At 41.6% G+C, this 23,139-nt stretch overlaps 2 protein-coding genes across 2 annotated transcripts in view; both read right to left on the bottom strand.

Annotated features, from left to right (window-relative positions):
- LOC114574030 (H-2 class II histocompatibility antigen, E-S beta chain) overlaps positions 1-23,139 on the bottom strand; it is a 133,773-nt gene that overhangs the window by 45,054 nt on the left and 65,580 nt on the right. The gene's annotated exons all lie outside the window — the stretch shown is intronic.
- The window catches only part of LOC114574032 (mamu class II histocompatibility antigen, DR alpha chain), a 24,055-nt gene continuing 3,889 nt past the window's right edge, over positions 2,974-23,139 (bottom strand). The window contains exons 2-4 of the mRNA XM_028606319.1: positions 17,286-17,528; positions 5,184-5,468; positions 2,974-3,368 (exon numbers count right to left, since the gene is read on the bottom strand). Of these exons, the coding sequence (XP_028462120.1) occupies positions 3,247-3,368; positions 5,184-5,468; positions 17,286-17,528 (650 nt within the window). The 3' untranslated portion in view covers positions 2,974-3,246. The remainder of the gene's footprint in view (positions 3,369-5,183; positions 5,469-17,285; positions 17,529-23,139) is intronic.

The raw sequence follows: 23,139 nt of genomic DNA, 5'->3' as shown, positions 1-23,139 counted from the left end.
CAAAGCATTTATAAATGAGTTGCAAATGCTAGCAGATACAACAGAGACACAAGTAAAAAAGTATTTGTAACCCTTATTACGATGTAGTAAGAATGTACATTTATGAAATAGCTCGTAGTAGTGTTATGTAGTTGATATCAATGTGAATTTGGACCAGAACCAGAAGAAAACTAGATTGTTAAGAGCCAGAGAATTGAACATCAATAAAGAGACTAAGAAACCAGGATAAAGTTTGAGAAGTGTATTAATATACACAGAAACATGGCATACACATATACAGATAAAACACAGGTATGAAAAATAACAACTAAAATAATAAAGTGCGTTCATAAAATAAACCCTTTTCAGTTCTATGAGCTCAATTGTTCTTTGATGACAAGAGTTCAGAGATGTTCAACGTTAGCCCATATGAGTTTGGTTTCTGTTTGTCCTACCACCATGAAGAAGGAATCCAGGGCAATCCGTAGAAGTTCTGAGTCTCGATCCTGTAGCTCCCCACCCAGCCCACTGAACTGGGAATCTCTAACCCCTGGAAGACTCTGGGATCTGAAGAATCAATGTGATCCAATATCCCTCTCTGGACCGGACCTCCCAAATCTCCACCTCCTCCACCTGTAGATAAGGCCAAATCAGTTCTCTCAATTACTATTCAGAAATAAAATCAATTGCTTAGGCTACAATGAAAATAAAATGAGGTGATATTTCATAACCCATATTGAAATATCTAAATCTCTATTCAGTTGTACAACCGTTCTTAAATTTCTTCTCTTAAGTATCAAAAGTATATAAATCCCTTTCAGGTATCAAAAGCACATTTATATTATTTTGTAACCTTTATACAAAGGTGGCTAATTACCCTATTAGCATATGAATACAGCATCTTAGCTAACCCGTTAGCTTTGCACTATTAGTAATAGACAGTATTAGCACCGTTCTGTTAATACATCCATGATTAGCACCGATTAGCATGGATGCTAGCAAACTCAGGGCATAGCTAGTGTTAAGGAATGACTCACCATTTTAATGGTATTCACTGCCTTTAACTCCGTGACGACAGTGGATTCAGACACAGCTCTCTTTCGTTCTATTCACAACAAAGCATAGCCAGTATTAGATAGGATTTAATTCAATAAATGTTGTTCTTTTTCTCTTATCGAGTGAACAACGGCTGCCTACGTTCCGATGTAGCGCCAAAAGGGACGTGAGGAGACGTAAATCTAGAGATCTGACGTAGCCTAGTTGATAGCTGATTGGTCAGCTCACGGACCCGAGTTCACCCATTGGCTTATTTACAAGCCCATCAAAGCTAAGTGAAAGTTAAATCATTTTCCACTATTTTCTCCCATATCTCTTACAACTATTTTTGACCATATTTTAATAACTTGGAAAACAAAACGAATGTCTCAAAATAAAATAATATAGGGGTGTCATTATTGTTAACTTTGATGGGCTTGTAAATAAGCCAATGGGTGAACTTGGGTCTGTGAGTTGACCAATCAGCTATCAACTAGGCTTGTTTGTTGAGCACGTCCTTTAGGCGCTGCATCGGAACGTCGTATAAGCCTGTTGTTATTCACTCGATAAGAGAAAAAGAACCCTAACCCTGCCTGGGTTAGATTAGGGTTAGGGTTAAAACACAATGCCCAGGATGGGCGCTGTGAGGGGCACAAGGGGAGAAGAGATCTTAGTACCTTATTGTCCCACTAGAGCACTGCGCTCTATTCAGAGTTACTGGTGGTACCTAGAGTCTCTAAAAGTAGACTGGGGGCCAGGGCCTTCAGCTACCAGGCTCCTCTCCTGTGGAACCAGCTCCCAGTCTGGGTTCAGGAGCCAGACACCGCCACCACATTTAAGACTAAACTTAAAACCCTCCTCTTTGATAAAGCTTATAGTTAGGGAGTGAGGAGTTGCAGCGCATGGAAAATAGACAAAGTACTGCAGATTCTGACAGTAACCCTTCACTCAGTATTTTAATATCAGGAATTATAAGATTTATTTTGTTGACAATAACTCAAGGAAATGTCCTTACCCCGGCACTGTGTTTTCCCGTTCCCCTGCATGAACAGAATAGTAGTAGTAGTAATAATAGTAGTAATATTAACAGTTCACCTAAGATCAGCTGCAAACCGTCCTTTTCCATACTCAGTTAAAACAGTCATTATCCCTTACACTGCTCTTGGTCATAAAACAACAGCAATGTGTTTATTAAGACTGTAAATTAGTTGTATAAAACAATGGTGCACATGAAGGTGGTTGTACTTGTTACATACCTCAGACTTTACACAATAATAACAGTCCGTCCTAATAGATAAGGTCATTGTTTTATACAAATTCCAGCAAACTTCTAAAACTACTTTTTTTTACAATTTATTTAACCAGTGATTTCAAAAGTTACAAAATACATTCTACTTAGATAATATTGTAGCTGAAGTTGTGCTTAAAAGAGAAAACAAATTCATGGTGCTTTGATAATACTTCTTAGATTTACTACTTAGACACAACAAATGGTGAATTAGAGCCTGGTCCCTGGAGGATCAGGTCTTAACGCTGATATTTGATAAGATCAATGTTATATTGTAAATTAACCCAAGTTACATGTGAATGACCCATCTAGCTGACTTAACCTAGTTTATTGATTTGATTACTCATCAATTCAAAAAGGAGATTAATAAGAACTGTTCGCTATATAAAGTTTCATTTTCATCACCGTTTATTGTAAGTTAGCAGGGCTTTGTTCTTTCATATCGTCCTAAAACTAATTTTCGTCCTCCTTAATCCTCTGTTTCAGCCCCGGGATGACGGGACGTCCTTAAAGTCGAGCTCTGATGGAGGTGTTAATACTCTGGCTGTCTTATCCCAAGCATGAAAACAACTTGATCAAACCTGTAAATCAGACATTATAACTGTTTCTAGTTGAAGTATTCCTCTGTGTTCTGGATCTTCAGTCTTTTAAACACACACAGACAATTGTTCTTCAGTTTACCAATTTATTGTGTTGAAACCTCTTCATTAGATACATATGATATTGTGTAACAACAAGAAAGATTTGTGATACAAGATAAAGTGATGTGTTAATTATTTGGTATTTAGAATCAACTGAAAAATATGTCCCCCAAAAACATGCAAATTATTCTCATTGTATTGGGTGTAACTAATGGCAACAACACTACTGCATTTATAACTGCTGACTAAAATACAACACCCTTTATACACAGTAGTAATGACATCATCATCAGCCCCGACCAATCAGCTGCACTCATTTCCTTTGATGAGGAAGAAGGTTCCAGCAGCCACACCGAGCAGACCGACAGTCAGACCCAGTCCACAGAAAACTGCTGGCCCAATACCGGGCTGAGTCTTCTCCACATCTGGAGACAGAAACACAGAAACATTAAGATCCACATCTGGAGACAGAAACATTAAGATCCACATCTGGAGACAGAAACACAGAAACATTAAGCTCCACATCTGGAGACAGAAACACAGAAACATTAAGATCCACATCTGGAGACAGAAACACAGAAACATTAAGATCCACATCTGGAGACAGAAACACAGAAACATTAAGCTCCACATCTGGAGACAGAAACACAGAAACATTAAGATCCACATCTGGAGACAGAAACATTAAGCTCCACATCTGGAGACAGAAACATTAAGCTCCACATCTGGAGACAGAAACACAGAAACATTAAGCTCCACATCTGGAGACAGAAACACAGAAACATTAAGCTCCACATCTGGAGACAGAAACATTAAGCTCCACATCTGGAGACAGAAACATTAAGATTCACATCTGGAGACAGAAACATTAAGATCCACATCTGGACAGAAACACAGAAACATTAAGATCCACATCTGGAGACAGAAAACACAGAAACAGTAAGCTCCACATCTGGAGACAAACAGTAAGCTCCACATCTGGAGACAGAAACACAGAAACATTAAGATCCACATCTGGAGACAGAAACATTAAGCTCCACATCTGGAGACAGAAACATTAAGATCCACATCTGGAGACAGAAACACAGAAACATTAAGGTCCACATCTGGAGACAGAAACATTAAGTCCACATCTGGAGACAGAAACATTAAGATTCCACATCTGGAGACAGAAACACAGAAACAATAAGATCCACATCTGGAGACAGAAACATTAAGCTCCACATCTGGAGACAGAAACACAGAAACATTAAGGTCCACATCTGGAGACAGAAACATTAAGATCCACATCTGGAGACAGAAACACAGAAACAATAAGATCCACATCTGGAGACAGAAACATTAAGCTCCACATCTGGAGACAGAAACACAGAAACATTAAGCTCCACATCTGGAGACAGAAACACAGAAACATTACAGAAATCCAGAAACATAAGGAGACAGAAACACAGAAACATTAAGATCCACATCTGGAGACAGAAACACAGAAACAATAAGATCCACATCTGGAGACAGAAACATTAAGCTCCACATCTGGAGACAGAAACACAGAAACATTAAGATCCACATCTGGAGACAGAAACACAGAAACATTAAGATCCACATCTGGAGACAGAAACACAGAAACATTAAGATCCACATCTGGAGACAGAAACACAGAAACAATAAGATCCACATCTGGAGACAGAAACATTAAGCTCCACATCTGGAGACAGAAACCTTAAGATCCACATCTGGAGACAGAAACATTAAGCTCCACATCTGGAGACAGAAACACAGAAACATTAAGATCCACATCTGGAGAACACATTCAATCATTTTAACTGTCTGTATTTAGTGTGAGTGGAGAAATAAAGTTCCACATCTGACAGAAACCAGAAACATTAAGATTCTGGAGAACACATTGGTTATTTGAACTGATTGTATTTAGTGTGAGTGTAAATAAAGTTGTCTGACCCCAGATTCTGGTCAGTGGTTGGTTAATGAGCTGATTGTATTTAGTGTGAGTGTAAATAAAGTTGTCTGACCCCAGATTCTGGTCAGTGGTTGGTTAATGAGCTGATTGTATTTAGTGTGAGTGTAAATAAAGTTGTCTAACCCCAGATTCTGGTCAGTGGTTGGTTAATGAGCTGATTGTATCTAGTGTGAGTGTAAATAAAGTTGTCTAACCCCAGATTCTGGTCAGTGGTTGGTTAATGAGCTGATTGTATTTAGTGTGAGTGTAAATAAAGTTGTCTGACCCCAGATTCTGGTCAGTGGGTGGTCCAGGGCCAGATGGTGGACTGTACAGCTGTAGATGTCTCCCAGCTGTGGGATGAACTCCAGTCTGGAGAACTGGTTGAAGGAACCATCTTTGTTGGGGTAGGGAACGTTGGTGCTGCTTCCTTCGGTGATGTTCTCTCCGTTCTTTGTCCAGGAGAAGATGACAGGAGCAGGATAGAAACCAGTCACATAACAGATGAGGGTGTTCTTCTCTCCGAGCTCCACGGAGTCTTTGGTGTACACCATCGGACTGGAAGGAGCATCTGAACACAGACAGAAACACAGATCATGTTAATATATATATTCATGTGAGGGTATGGGTTAGGGTTAGGGTTAACCCTCTACTCTAATCCGACCCACAGGAGAGTTTCATAGATCGGCGCCCCCTAGTGGTGGCAGGAAATATGTCCTCATATCTAACAGACTCAGCTCAGATTATTATCCAAATCTATATTATTATTCAGTGTGCCGATGTGCTGCAATAGCAGCAATCGGCACAATGACTATTGTTTCTCATACTTATTATTATTATTAATATTATTAATATTATTCCGCCTGTTTTTTGTCCCGCTAAGGCTCTCGAAGCGTTGCCAACACGCGCACACAAATGACATCATCACGTGGGTAACGCTCGGGAATGGTGTGCTATGTGTTTTCTAAGAGATTTGCCGCACGGTTTTCACGAAATCGGCAAAAAACGGCGCAAAATTGTCCCATAGACTTGAATGGGAAATCGTTGAGAAATCGCTTAACATCGCTCAAAACAAGCCCCGTTTGGGACCATGCTGTATCGCCATACTTTAATGTAGAAAAAAGATTAAAAGTTTAAACCGAAGACAACACTTTGGACTTTATTGGGCTGAATGGGCATTCGGATATCAAGCACGGTTTCTACGAAATCACAGTTTACGTATCGTCGTCTTTTCAGACCGGTTCAGATTTTCCAATGTGTGTGTATGGGGCCGGAATGTTGAGAGTTAGAGTGGGAGTCAGAGTGGGGAGCTGAAGTACGATTCTCGGAAATTTTTCCAAACAAATTGGTCTACCTCCTACAGTTTTCACTCTTCATACATCATAGTTGGTCAAAATGTAGGAAATCTTGTGGCGGTCGCAGACATGTGACTATGGAATCCACCGGACGTAAACATTTTGCTATAGACACACCAACTGCCGATAGAAACACTGGAGCTGCAGTGCGATTCACTGAAAGTTTTTTCCGAACAAAATGTTCTCTCCCGTACAGTTTCCACTCAACACGCATCATAGTTGGTTAAAATGTAGGAAATCTTGTCCCGGTCGCAGACATGTGACTATGGAATCCATCGGACCTTTACTTTTTGTTATTTTCAAACCAACTGCCGATAGAAACTCTAACAAAATGAAGCTGCAGTACTTCTTCAGACCGGTTGAGATCTTCCATTGTGTTTGTATGGGGAGAGAATGCTGAGAGCTAGAGGGTGAAACTGCATTATGATTATCTGAAAGTTTTCCAAACAAATTGCTGTCTCCCCTACAGTTTTCACTCTTTATACATCATAGTTGGTCAAAATGTAGGAAATATTGTGCCGATCGCAGACATGTAACTATGGAATCCACTGGATGTAAACTTTTTGCTGTAGACACTCCAACTGCCGATAGAAACTGAAAAAAAGTATCTGAAGGATGCAGATGGCTCCCTGTTTGTTACCTGCTCTGTGTCCCATATGTTTCATACCACAAACATAAAAACCACATAAATGCGTTCACCAGACTTTTATCTTTCTGGTGATCATAATATTTTGCCGTTTGGACCCACGGTTTTTACAGAAGAAACTTAAGAGGATTAATTATCATTACATAGATATGTTTGACCCATGGAAGACACTGTCTCCCCCAATCCCTACCCCTGCACTGTGGAAATCACCATAGCAACAAGTTCTGACACAGACATGGAGACTTCTGGGAGGAAGGGAGGAAGGGAAGGAAGGAAGGAAGGAAGGAAGGAAGGAAGGAAGGAAGGAAGGAAGGAAGGAAGGAAGGAAGGAAGAGAGGGAGGGATGAAGGGAGAGAGGAAGAGAGGAAGGGAGAGAGGGAGAGAGCAAGGAAGAGAGAGAGGGAGGGAGGAAGGGAGAGAGGAAGAGAGGAAGGAAGAGAGGAAGAGAGGAAGGAAGGGAGAGAGGGAGGGAGGAAGAGAGGAAGAGAGAGGGACGCACACACACACACACACACACACACACACACACTCACACACATTCTCTCACACACACACACACACACACACACACATACATGCATACATACACTCACACACACACATACACACACACAGACTCTCTCTCACACACACACACACACAGACTCTCTCACACACACACACACACACACACACACACACACACACACACACACACACATCGTCGCTAAACCCACCAGACTCCATGTAAATAAACAGTCATTTAAGCATTGTCAAAACACACTACATTAAAAGTCGATAGACACCAAATACAGCTATGAAAAGTCGTTATTGGTCTTCTCTACACTTTTCCAACCATCACAACTCTAATCTTGGTTGAAATAAACACATAGTTTACCGATTTACATATGAAAATATATGTTGGCTCTATACACGCTAAAAGTACTATTTTTTTAATGGAGTCTGGTGTGTTTAGCGCTAGCTACTTAATAGCTGTTTCTGGTAAACAGGTCTTAAATAGGTTTTAAAAAGGTCTATCTCTGAAGGGTTAAGACACTTAACAATTCACTGTTAAAAACAGGCTCACGGCGCTAAACCCACCAGACTCCATGTAAATAATTAGTTATTTTAGAATCGTAAAACACACTCCATTCAAAGTTGACAGAAACCAAATAAAGCTATGAAAAGCATTTTTTGGTCTTCTCTCCACTCTTCCAACCATCACAGTTCTATTCTTGGTTGAAATAAACACATATAGTTTACCGATTTATATGTGAAAATATGTTGTCTCTATACTCGCTAAAAGTACTGTTTTTTGAATGGAGTCAAAGTGTTTAGCGCTACATACTTCATAGCTGTTTCTGGTAAACAGAAAGGTTTTAAATAGGTTTTAAAAAGGTATATCTCTAAAAGCTTAAGACACTTAACACTTCACCATTAAAACAAAACTGTATGTATTTAAAATTTAAGCAAAACTGGGGTATTATGATTTATACATATTGTATTGGTAAGGCTAGCGTCGCTATAACCCACCAGACTCCATGTAAATAAACAATCATTTTAGCATCGTAAACCCACCAGACTCCATGTAAATAATCAGTACTTTAAGCATCCTGAACCCACCAGACTCCATGTAAATAATCAGTAATTTAAGCATCCTGAACCCACCAGACTCCATGTAAATAATCAGTAAATTAAGCATCCTGAACCCACCAGACTCCATGTAAATAATCAGTACTTCAAGCATTCTAAATCCGTCAGACTCCTATTCGTTCTCTCTCTCTCTTTCTGTCTCTCTCTCTCTCTCTCTCTCTCTCTCTCTCTCTCTCTCTGTGACAGTGTGACCTATGTATCTACTTAGCTAGTGTTATTGAGATGTGCACCAAGTAGTAGGCACACTGTAAAAATTTCTTCCGGAATTTTCTAGTTAATATTATTAATATTATTCCGCCTGTTTTTTGTCCCACTAAGGCTCTCGAAGCGTTGCCAACACGCGCACACAAATGACATCATCACGTGGGTAACGCTCGGGAATGGTGTGCTATGTGTTTTCTAAGAGATTTGCCCCACGGTTTTCACGAAATCGGCAAAAAAAAATCATAAAATTCTCCCATAGACTTGAATGGGAAATCGTCGAGAAATTTAACATCGCTCAAAACAAGCCCGTTTGGGACCATGCTGTATCGCCATACTTTAATGTAAAAAAGATTAAAAGTTTAAACCGAAGACATGGCTTAGGCCTTTATTGGGCTGAATGGGCATTCAGATATCAAGCACGGTTTCTACGAAATCACAGTTTACGTATCGTCGTCTTTTCAGACCGGTTCAGATTTTCCAATGTGTGTGTATGGGGCCGGAATGTTGAGAGTTAGAGTGGGAGTCAGAGTGGGGAGCTGAAGTACGATTCTCGGAAATTTTTCCAAACAAATTGGTCTACCTCCTACAGTTTTCACTCTTCATACATCATAGTTGGTCAAAATGTAGGAAATCTTGTGGCGGTCGCAGACATGTGACTATGGAATCCACCGGACGTACACTTTTTGCTCTAGACACTCCAACTGCCGATAGAAACAGTGGAGTTGCAGTACGATTTGCTGAAATTTCTTTCCAAACAAACTGCTCTCTCCCGTACAATTGTCCCTCTACATACATCATAGTTGGTCAAAATGTAGGAAATCTTGTCCCGGTCGCAGACATGTGACTATGGAAACCACCGGACCTTTACTTTTTGTTATTTTGAAACCAACTGCCGATAGAAACTGTAACAAAAGTGAAGCTGCAGTACTTCTTCAGACCGGTTGAGATCTTCCATTGTGTTTGTATGGGGAGAGAATGCTGAGAGCTAGAGGGTGAAACTGCATTATGATTATCTGAAAGTTTTCCAAACAAATTGCTCTCTCCCTCCTACAGTTTTCACTCTTCATACATCATAGTTGGTCAAAATGTAGGAAATTTTGTGTGGCGGACGCAGACATGTAACGATGGAATCCAACAGACGTCCACTTTTGGCTCTCTTGATACCAACTGCCGACAGAAACTGAATAAAGTATCTGAAGGATGCAGATGGTTCCCTGTTTGTTACCTGCTCTGTGTCCCATATGTTTGACACCACAAACATAAAAACCACATCAATGCGTTCGCCAGACTTTTGTCTCTCTGGTGATCATAATATTTTGTCGTTAGGACCCACGGTTTTAGAATTACAGAACAAACTTAAGAGGATTAATTATCATTACATGTATATGTTTGACCCATGGAAGACACTTTCTCCCCCTCCCTACCCCTGCACTGTGGAAATCACCATAGCAACAACTTCACACCCTCACACACCTCCTCTTTACTGTCGGCCATGTTGTCCTCTCTTTACAGGAAAGCAGAGTAAAGGTAGCTCAGATAAGCTGTTACTAACGATATTAACTATATATACCTGTGGTGTCGATGGCCTTTACTCAAGCAGTGTTGAATCACTTTAGCAACACATACTGCCACAGGAGAAGAAGAAAAGGAGAGGACAAGAAAACTTAAAACCACATCAATGCATTGTCCAGACTTTTATCTCTATTGTGATGATGAGAGGAGGAGGAGAGGAAGGAAGGACAAGTGTTATTTCTCAGCTAACATGATGTAATGATGGTCTAACTGACCAACTGACGGACTCCTAACTGACTTCAGACCTAATCACCAAAAGCTGTTTTTCACCAGACTCCATGTAAATAAACAGTCATTTAAGCATCATAAAACACACTACATTAAAAGTCGACAGAAACCAAATAAAGCTATTAAAAGCCGTTTTTGGTCTTCTCTACACTTTTCCAACCATCCCAACTCTAGTGTTGGTTGAAATAAACACATAGGTTACCGATTTACATGTGAAAATATGTTGGCTCTATTCACGCTAAAAGTACTATTTTTTGAATGGACTCTGGTGTGTTTATCGCTAGCTACTTAATAGCTGTTTCTGGTAAACATAAAGGTCTTAAATAGGTTTTAAAAAGTTCTATCTCTGAAGGGTTAAGACACTTAACAATTCACTGTTAAAATCTATATTATTATTGCTCATGTTATTGTTATTTATTAACCCTTTAAACACAAAGGCAGCTGGTTCTACAGTAGTGGAGTATTTCTGGCAACACAAAACACACACACACACACACACACAGACACACACACACACACACACACACACACACACACACACACACACACACACTCAAGACACACACACACACACACACACACACACACACACACACACACACACACACACACACACACATACACAGACACACACACACACACACACACACACACACACACACACACACACACACACTCAAAAACACACACACACACACACACACAGACACTGACACACACACACACACACACACACACACAGACACTCACACACACAGACACACACACACACACACACTAAGACACTCACACATACACACATACACTGAACACACACACACACACAGACACACACACACCCTAAAAAACGCTGGGTTATTTTAATAACCCAATTGCTGGGTTAAGGCTGTTGGGTTATAGGTTGGGTAGATTTGACCCAACGTTGGGTCAAAGATTGTGACCCAACACGATGGGTTAAAGGAAAGCGAGGCTCGTTCTTCCGCCATTTCTGGACAGAAGGCGCCAGGACTCCCGGTAAGTGATCAGTTTCAGACGGTAAAACAATACAAATAGGTTATTATAGCCAGACTGAAAGACATGTTAGCATTAACTTAGCTCTCTGTATGGTTAACCACAACGTTATATGTGTATACTTTCTTTCTCTGTTCATTAATCATTTTTATAGAATATCCGTATGAGATCCTTAAGACAGCTGATGGGAAATGCATGGTTAGTGGTCCTGAGGAACAGAATCACATAAATAATAAAAGACGTGCCATGGTCCGGATACTTGTGTCCCACTAGTTGTGCACTTTGGAGAGAAGTAAGTATTTTTCACACACAGATTATTATTTTATTATTTTTAAGTTGTGGGCTAGTTCTTCACTAATGTGAACTGCATCTAAACTACTTATCTCATCCCTTTGATCTGGGATCAGTTAGTGCAATCTTGATTTATTTTTTTATTTTATATTATTTTTTTGATAATTACTGTAAAAAAAACTGTCAATATATTGTGGTAGTGTTAAATGTTAATAAAATTCATATTGTTGTCAAGTCCATCTTCAGGTGCAAAGGCTATGCTGGCATCATCACTTGTGGATCAGTTTCCATGCCTGAAGGACTGTCAAGGCACAGACTATGTAAGTTTTTAACCACACAATAATGAACTGACCTAAAGCAAATGTGACAATCCCTGCTAGGGCTGTGATGGTTGGTGAGAAAGCAGTGTATCACGTAATATGGGGGTTAAAAACCTGTTATGAGAGTAGTGTGGCAGGTGCCTTAAATCAGGGACAGTGTGGCCGCAGAAGGAAAGCGAGCGGTGAGAGTAGCATTTATGAGTGCAAGAGGAAAAAGAGATGAAAAGATAATGCAAAGTGAGTTAAAAGTGAACAACAAACCACAAGCTTCTCAAGACAAGGTGGCTTCATGTGTTGATACTGGCGGTAAAGTGAAGGGAGTTACCCTAAAAAACTGGGCTTAAACCTTACAACACAATACGATCATCTTTAGAAAGAAAACATCAACCAAGTTTGAGCTTTTTGTGCAGAATCAGGCAGGACATGTAAGGCAAGAGCTATTCTATTATTGGCTCAGCTTTATCCTAATGTTAACTTCAGCTCTTAATTTCAGAGTTTCTTCTGGCTTAGTTATTACCTAATGTATTTTTTTTTATCATTTTTGTTTACTTCTAAACTTTAGGACGACACATGGTTCACCCCAGGGAGAGGGCATAAACCCACAACAGGCTTTCTGGAAGAGCATCTCCGTAATGTCTGAAAAAGACTCCCTCTGGCAGGCAGTACATTTAACATCACAAGTGCCACAAGACACCGAGTCATTTTACCAGGTACAGCGAGATGTCTGGCTCCTCCATTTCAATCCAATTCATGTTGATGCATTTAGAAGTGGATTTGACTTATCCTCTCTCCTGTTTGCAACATAACAAGTACTTCTTACTTGAACTCTATGGGCCAGTTTCATATACAGAGATTAATCTTTTTACATAACTGTTCATTTAATTGTTCTTGTAGTCTAGGGCTAGGCTTGATTCTTGTATGGGAAACCGGCCCACTCTATTAAAACATTAGATATCTTAATATGTCACAGCTTGGTAGAACTTATCGATTTCTCTGCTCCTCACAGAACCAACTAGAACTCCAGAGCGGTTCATCCAGTTGACGGAGTGACTGAAGAATAACATCTGGCCACAGTCCCAGGTTGGCCAACACATGCTGGAGACTGCCATCCATAGGGCCCAGTGGATCCCATCACTGGGACTACATCAATGGTAGACATTAGCACAGAGTTTCCATGCTTAGTGGACACTCCAGGCATGGTGAGCTAGAATCTTACAAAATAAAATGTTGTGTTGTGGTGCTGGGATTGTTGTTCACTGTCAACTTTGTGCTAAATTTTGGGAGTTCATCTAGACAACCGTCTTTCAGATACCAGGACTTGAATCAAACACTGTCAAATTAATGAGAGCTCAGATTGCTAGTTGATAGTTCAATGCATGAAGTTTGAGAAATTGTGACTATTTTGTCCGTTTAATGATGTAATAAATAGAGATGCACCGATTTCAACTTACTAGGCTGTTTCAAATTTCCAATTTTTCATTGAGTTTGATCTGCCGATATCGATTTTAGCCGATTCCAATTTCATATTTTCTAACGACTTTCCAGCACACACAAATATTTATTTTCTATGTTTTTTTTTGAATAGAAAATCTTTTGAACAGATAATGGATCACTATAAAATATAACTATATAAATGACTCCTGGTGACATTCACACACATCTAAAGTGAAATGTTAGAACCATTTCCTCCTTCTCACAACGTAAACAGTAAAGTTACCTGAAAACAAACGTCACACAGATGATTTAACGTCACCGCTCATTTTACACATAGTTTAGAAACAAAACTAAACTCTGAGGGAAGATTACTACGTTTTTAATGTTGGTTTGGAGCGGTATACATCCCCACTAACTTGGAAAGTGTTTTAAACGGTAACGTTGATACAGCGTGTCGGAGAAATACAGCGTCTCTTTGTTTTTCTTTGTTTTTTGTTGCGGCGGAGGGATCGCAGTGTTCGCTAACGTTAGCTTCTTGTCTCGTCTGATAAACAGTAAATTCATCAAAGTCAGTGTGCCCGACACTATTTTCCAATAAACTGTAGCTGTCATATTTCATGGAACCTGCGTGAGTGTGTTTTCATGTTCCAGTTGTTCAGCCTCAGGAGAGAGAGAGGCTGAGATCAGTAGAGCAGACCACTCTGCAGAGATGTGTATAATTACGACTTTATGACATTTCATAAACAGCTGATTGAGCGGCGGTGCGCTCATGTTGCTTGATGTTAATGATTCCGGTCACCGGCCGGTCAATCGGTGCATCTCTAATTGTGTGAAAGTTTACTCTTTATTCCATCTGCTAGCAAAAAACAAACCTTTTTAAAAGATGCTGTGTGATGATATTCACTACCAACAATGTGAAGAAGTTTTAAGGAAGACAGAAGTGGATACAGACATGAGTAATCAGCAGAGAGAATGGAAAGACTGGAATCCTGACACTAAACTAAAGTTATGTCCAACGTTGTCTTGTGTTAGCTTACCTTACAGACTGTAGTTAGTCTAAAACTGACATCTGGATATTTGACTTCATTAAATGCTTGCTGCAAACGTAAAGTTCTCTCTGCTGATTCCTCACGTCTATATATCCAGTTTTGTGTTCCTAACAGCTCAGTTTTTCGGTTCCACAGCTTATAAAATCTTGTATTCTTTTATACAACTTGTAATGTTAACTGAAATGTATTGAACTGTTTAATTGTGTCTTAAGTGATATATTTGGCTTGTAGCAATAAAAACAAAATGCTGAGATGTTATGTGCGTGATTATTTCATAATTTCATCAATACATTTCATAATGCAAAACATCTAGTGAAAAAAAAAATATACAGATAACCCAGAATGTGGGTTGTATTTTTCCAAACCATTTTAAGTAGTATTAACCCAACAACATGGGTCATTTTAACCCATTTTTGGGTAGAAAATATAACCCAACATGCTGGGTTAAAACAACCCAGCGTTGGATCGGTCCATATTGGACCCAGCACTGGGTTACCAAGGTAACCCAAGTTGGTTTATTTTGGTAACCCAGCAGTTTTAAGAGTGCACACACACACACAGACACTCACACACTCACACACACAGAGAAACTCACACACTCACACACTGAACACACACACACTAAGACACTCACACATACTCACACACAGAGAGACAAGACACACACACACACACACACACAGAGAAACTCACACACTCACACACTGAACACACACACACTAAGACACTCACACATACTCACACACAGAGAGAGACACAGACACTCACACACTCACACACACAGAGAAACTCACACACTCACACACTGAACACACACACACTAAGACACTCACACATACTCACACAGACACTCAAAAACACACACACACAGACACGCACACACACACACGCACAGACACACACACACTCACACACACAGAGAAACTCACACACTCACACACTGAACACACACACACTCACACACTGAACACACACACACTAAGACACTCACACATACTCACACAGACACTCAAAAACACACACACACAGACACGCACACACACACACGCACAGACACACACACACTCACACACACAGAGAAACTCACACACTCACACACTGAACACACACACACTCACACACTGAACACACACACACTAAGACACTCACACATACTCACACAGACACTCAAAAACACACACACACAGACAACACACACACACACACAGACACACACACACTCACACACAGAGAAACTCACACACTCACACACTGAACACACACACACTCACACACTGAACACACACACACTAAGACACTCACACATACTCACACAGACACTCAAAAACACACACACACACAGACACACACACACACACACACAGACACACACACACACTCACACACACAGAAACTCACACACTCACACACTGAACACACACACACTCACACACTGAACACACACACACTAAGACACTCACACATACTCACACAGACACTCAAAAACACACACACACAGACACACACAGACACTCACACACACAGACAGACACACACACACACACACACACTAAACACACACACACAAACACACACACACACACAGACACTCACAATCACACACTGAACACACACACACAGACACTCACACACTCAAACACTGAACACACACACACACTGAACACACACACACACAGACACTCACACACTCAAACACTGAACACACACACACAAAACACACACACACACACACACACACACACTAAACACACACACACAAAACACACACACACACACAGACACTCACAATCACACACTGAACACACACACACAGACACTCACACACTCACACACTGAACACACACACACACACACAGACACTTACACACACACACACACACACACTGAACACACACACACAAACACACACACACACACACACAGACACACACACACACACACACACACACACACACTGAACACACACACACACACACACACACACACACAGACACTTACACACTCACACACTGAACACACACACACACACACAGACACTCACACACACACACACACACTGAACACACACACACACACACACACACACACACACACAGACACTGACACACTCAAACACTGAACACACACACACACTGAAACACACACACACAGACACAGACACTCAAACACAACACACACACTGAACACACACACACACACACACACACACACACACACACACACACACACACAACACACACACACACACACTGAACACACACACACACAGACACTCACACACTCACACACTGAACACACACACACACACAGACACTTACACACACACACACACACACACTGAACACACACACACACACACACACACACACAGACACTCACACACACACACACACACACTGAACACACACACACAAACACACACACACACACACACAGACACACACACTAAACACACACACACTAAACACACACACACTGAACACACACACACACACACAACACACACACACACACACACACACACACTGAACACACACACACACACACACACACACACACACACACAGACACTTACACACTCACACACTGAACACACACACACACAGACACACACACTTAAAGAGTATGAGATGTGATGGTCCTTACAGTTCCTCAGTGGGTCCTTGACGGCTTTATGTGCCTTCTTCAGTTTATCTCTGCAGATCTGTTGATTAGCCACAGCTGATTCATAACCTCCTGGGTAGGTAATATGATCTATGAAACTGGGCTGAGGGTCCACTCCTCTCTGGTTGATGAAGTCTGCGACCCAGACCTCTTCTCCATCCAGAGCATACATCTTCTCTCCATCAGAGTCTGAACAGCCGTTGATAGCAAGGTCCTCATGAAACACTGGAGAGAAACAGACAGAAGATCAGCTGCTGAAACACTGACTGTTGTTCTGACTGACTGTTGTTCTGACTGTCTGTTGTTCTGACTGACTGTTGTTCTGACTGTCTGTTGTTCTCTGACTGTCTGTTGTTCTGACTGACTGTTGTTCTGACTGTCTGTTGTTCTCTGACTGTCTGTTGTTCTGACTGTCTGTTGTTCTGACTGACTGTTGTTCTGACTGACTGTTGTTCTGACTGACTGTTGTTCTGACTGTCTGTTGTTCTGACTGTCTGTTGTTCTGACTGACTGTTGTTCTGACTGACTGTTGTTCTGACTGTCTGTTGTTCTGTCTGTCTGTTGTTCTGACTGACTGTTGTTCTGACTGACTGTTGTTCTGACTGTCTGTTGTTCTGACTGTCTGTTGTTCTGACTGTCTGTTGTTCTGACTGACTGTTGTTCTGACTGTCTGTTATTCTGACTGTCTGTTGTTCTGACTGTCTGTTGTTCTGACTGACTGTTGTTCTGACTGACTGTTGTTCTGACTGTCTGTTGTTCTGTCTGTCTGTTGTTCTGACTGACTGTTGTTCTGACTGACTGTTGTTCTGACTGTCTGTTGTTCTGACTGTCTGTTGTTCTGACTGTCTGTTGTTCTGACTGTCTGTCTGTTGTTCTGACTGTCTGTCTGTTGTTCTGACTGACTGTCTGTTGTTCTGACTGTCTGTTGTTCTGACTGTCTGTCTGTTGTTCTGACTGTCTGTTGTTCTTACTGACTGTTGTTCTGTCTGTCTGTTGTTCTGACTGACTGTCTGTTGTTCAGACTGTCTGTTGTTCTGACTGCCTGTTGTTCTGACTGACTGTTGTTCTGACTGTCTGTTGTTCTGACTGTCTGTCTGTTGTTCTGACTGACTGTTGTTCTGACTGTCTGTTGTTCTGACTGTCTGTTGTTCAGACTGTCTGTTGTTCTGACTGACTGTCTGTTGTTCTGACTGACTGTTGTTCTGACTGTCTGTTGTTCTGACTGTCTGTCTGTTGTTCTGACTGACTGTTGTTCTGACTGTCTGTCTGTTGTTCTGACTGACTGTTGTTCTGACTGACTGTTGTTCTGACTGTCTGTTGTTCTGACTGACTGTTGTTCTGACTGACTGTTGTTCTGACTGTCTGTTGTTCTGACTGACTGTCTGTTGTTCTGACTGTCTGTTGTTCTGACTGACTGTTGTTCTGACTGACTGTTGTTCTGACTGTCTGTTGTTCTGACTGACTGTTGTTCTGACTGACTGTTGTTCTGTCTGTTGTTCTGACTGTCTGTTGTTCTGACTGTCTGTTGTTCTGACTGTCTGTTGTTCTGACTGTCTGTTGTTCTGACTGTCTGTTGTTCTGACTGACTGACTGTCTGTTGTTCTGACTGTCTGTTGTTCTGACTGACTGACTGACTGTTGTTCTGACTGTCTGTTGTTCTGACTGTCTGTTGTTCTGACTGACTGACTGTTGTTCTGACTGTCAGTTGTTCTGACTGACTGTTGTTCTGACTGTCTGTTGTTCTGACTGACTGTTGTTCTGACTGACTGTTGTTCTGACTGTCTGTTGTTCTGACTGTCTGTTGTTCTGACTGTCTGTTGTTCTGACTGACTGTTGTTCTGACTGACTGACTGTCTGTTGTTCTGACTGTCTGTTGTTCTGACTGACTGTTGTTCTGACTGACTGTCTGTTGTTCTGACTGTTGTTCTGACTGACTGTCTGTTGTTCAGACTGTCTGTTGTTCTGACTGACTGACTGTTGTTCTGACTGTCTGTTGTTCTGACTGACTGTTGTTCTGACTGACTGACTGTTGTTCAGACTGTCTGTTGTTCTGACTGTCTGTTGTTCAGACTGTCTGTTGTTCTGTCTGTCTGTTGTTCTGACTGACTGTTGTTCTGACTGTCTGTTGTTCTGACTGTCTGTTGTTCTGACTGTTGTCTGTTGTTCTGACTGTCTGTTGTTGTTCTGACTGTCTGTTGTTCTGACTGACTGTTGTTCTGTCTGTCTGTTGTTCTGACTGTCTGTTGTTCTGACTGACTGACTGTTGTTCTGACTGACTGTTGTTCTGTCTGTCTGTTGTTCTGACTGACTGTTGTTCTGACTGTCTGTTGTTCTGACTGTCTGTTGTTCTGACTGTCTGTTGTTCAGACTGTCTGTTGTTCTGACTGACTGTCTGTTGTTCTGATTGACTGTTGTTCTGTCTGTCTGTTGTTCTGACTGTCTGTTGTTCTGACTGTCTGTTGTTCTGACTGTCTGTTGTTCTGACTGACTGTTGTTCTGACTGTCTGTTGTTCTGACTGACTGACTGTTGTTCTGTCTGTCTGTTGTTCTGACTGTCTGTTGTTCTGTCTGTCTGTTGTTCTGACTGTCTGTTGTTCTGACTGACTGTTGTTCTGACTGTCTGTTGTTCTGACTGTCTGTTGTTCTGACTGACTGTTGTTCTGACTGTCTGTTGTTCTGACTGTCTGTTGTTCTGACTGTCTGTTGTTCTGACTGACTGACTGTTGTTCTGTCTGTCTGTTGTTCTGACTGTCTGTTGTTCTGACTGTCTGTTGTTCTGACTGTCTGTTGTTCTGACTGACTGTTGTTCTGTCTGTCTGTTGTTCTGACTGTCTGTTGTTCTGACTGACTGTCTGTTGTTCTGTCTGTCTGTTGTTCTGACTGACTGTTGTTCTGTCTGACTGACTGTTGTTCTGTCTGTCTGTTGTTCTGACTGACTGTTGTTCTGTCTGTCTGTTGTTCTGACTGTCTCTCTCTCTCTCTCTCTCTCTCTCTCTCTCTCTCTCTGTCTGTTCTCTCTCTGTCTGTTGTTCTCTCTCTCTCTCTCTCTCTCTCTCTCTCTCTCTCTCTCTCTCTCTCTCTCTCTCTCTCTCTCTCTCTCTCTCTCTCTCTCTCTCTCTCTCTCTCTCTCTCTCTCTCTCTCTCTCTCTCTCTCTCTCTCTCTCTCTCTCTCTCTCTCTCTCTCTCTCTCTCTCTCTCTCTCTCTCTCTCTCTCTCTCTCTCTCTCTCTCTCTCTCTCTCTCTCTCTCTCTCTCTCTCTCTCTCTCTCTCTCTCTCTCTCTCTCTCTCTCTCTCTCTCTCTCTCTCTCTCTCTCTCTCTCTCTCTCTCTCTCTCTCTCTCTCTCTCTCTCTCTCTCTCTCTCTCTCTCCTCTCTCTCTCTCTCTCTCTCTCTCTCTCTCTCTCTCTCTGTCTCTCTCTCTCTCTCTCTCTCTCTGTCTCTCTCTCTCTCTCTCTCTCTCTCTCTCTCTCTCTCTCTCTCTCTCTCTCTCTCTCTCTCTCTCTCTCTCTCTCTCTCTCTCTCTCTCTCTCTCTCTCTCTCTGTCTCTCTCTCTCTCTCTCTCTCTCTCTGTCTCTCTCTCTCTCTCTCTCTCTCCTGTCTCTCTCTCTCTCTCTCTTCTCTCTCTCTCTCTCTTTCTCTCTCTCTCTCTGTCTCTCTCTCTCTCTCTCTCTCCCTGTCTCTCTCTCTCTCTCTCTCTCTCTCTCTCTCTCTCTCTCTCTGTCTCTCTCTCTCTCTCTCTCTCTCTCTCTCTCTCTCTCTCTCTCTCTCTCTCTCTCTCTCTCTGTGTCTCTCTCTCTCTCTCTCTCTCTCTCTGTCTCTCTCTTTCTCAATTCAATTCAATTCAAAGAGCTTTATTAGCATGACCATATTGACATACAGTATTGCTAAAGCACATAAACAGTGAAACATGTTCCACATTAACATCCAGTAGTCCAGCAGGATGCAGACAGTAAACATTAAGTCAACATTCGTATAAAAGCTACAATCATGTCAACACAATGTAACAATATGAACAACACTGATGATATCAGCAACAACATGAACACAAGAATATTACAGGTGTGTGTGTGTGTGTGTGTGTGTGTGTGTTGTGTGTGTGTGTGTGTGTGTGTGTGTGTGTGTGTGTGTGTGTGTGTGTGTGTGTGTGTGGGGGGGGGTCACTCACTGTTCCTCAGTGTGTAGCAGGTAAAGACATATTCTGCTGCTAGACTGCAGCTCTCTGGCTGTTCTCCCAGCAGGATCGGCATTTTATTGATGTTGGTTATTTGGTCAAATGTCGGGTGTTTGTGTTTGAATTTGGGAAATATTGAGTTCTGATTGGCTGCAGCTCTGTGCATTCTGTCAGGAAGTGCAGCTCTGTCTCGACTTTGTCTCTCTTGCACAGCTGGCAGAAGCGCTCCTCTTTGGGCAGCCATTGTTGTTTGTATCGGCCTGTCTGGATGGCCAGGCTGTGCTCACTGAGTCTGTACTTGGTCAGCGTGGTTCTTAGTTTGGTATCAGTCACTGTGGTCAGGTAGTCTGCCACACTGGACTCTCTCTTTAGGGACAGGTAGCACTGCATTTTGCTTTGTGCTTCTGTTTTTGTGTGTTCAGTTGGTGATGTAGTTTAGTTTCTGTTGTGTTATAACTTGGTTAACTCTGATTGGTTGGTTCCCAGACTGGTCCTGAGGCAGAACCGGGTCAGGAACTGACCTGAGCATCAGGACCAGCTGAGTGAGGGACTCTTCTCTTTGCTCAGCTCTTGGTGTTGCAGGGCTTTCTGCTGGTAGGAGTGGGGGTCACTGTTTTTAGATGGAGCCAATATTTGATTGCACGTTTTTGAATTTTGATGAATAAAGGGAATTGGCCTAATTCAGCTCTGCAGGCGTTGTTGGTGGTTTTCTGTGCATCTGTGGGATGCTTTTACAGAACTCTAGATGCAGGGTTTCAACTGGGTTTTTGTCCCAATGGGCAGAATTCTGGTAGGAAATAGGACCCCCACCTCACTACCGTGGGGAGGTGGTTCTATTACAGATTCAAATAGTTTGAGCCAGATTCTAATTGGGATTTTAATGTAGATTTGACTTTTTATTGCATAAAATGCCCTCGTGCTTTCTCTCTCAGCTCCATTATCGCTGGGGTAAAACTTCCAGTGGAACTTATTTTCAGTCCTAAATAATTGTAATGTGTACAGTGGTCTAATCTATGTGTTCCTAATGTGAAGCCGCATGTGTTTCCTTGAGATCTGGATCTTTTTGAAAAGTCATTGTCTTTGTCTTATGAGTGTTTACTGCCAGGGCCCAGGTCTGGCAGTACTGCTCCAGCAGGTCCAGGTTCTGCTGTAGGCCCTGTTCTGTAGGGGACAACAGAACCAGGTCATCTGCGTAGAGCAGGAACTTGATCTCCGAGTGGTGTAGAGTGAGACCAGGTGCTGCTGATGTCTCTAGGATGGTGGCCAGCTGGTTTATATAGATGTTGAATAGAGTGGGACTGAGACAGCAGCCCTGTCTCACTCCACGCTTCTGATAGAAGGATGTTGTTCTTTTGTTGCCAATTTTAATACTGCACTTATTGTTAGTGTACATTGATTTAATGATGTCATATGTTTTACCCCCTACACCAGATTCAATAACTTTGTAAAATAGTCCACTGTGCCAAATAGAGTCGAATGCCTTTTTGAAATCTATGAAACATGCATAGATTTTGTTGTTGTTTTAGTGAACATGTTTATCTATCAGGGTGTGTAGGGTGTAAATATGATCTGAAGTTCTGTGTTTTGGTACAAATCAATTTGACTTTTACTCAAGACATTGTGTTTGGTAAGGAAGGTTATGAGTCTGGAGTTGATGATGCTACAA

The sequence above is a fragment of the Perca flavescens genome, chromosome 19 (genome assembly GCF_004354835.1).
Source record: "Perca flavescens isolate YP-PL-M2 chromosome 19, PFLA_1.0, whole genome shotgun sequence".
NCBI classification, from domain to species: domain Eukaryota; kingdom Metazoa; phylum Chordata; class Actinopteri; order Perciformes; family Percidae; genus Perca; species Perca flavescens.
This window is presented reverse-complemented; position numbering and strand designations above follow the sequence as displayed.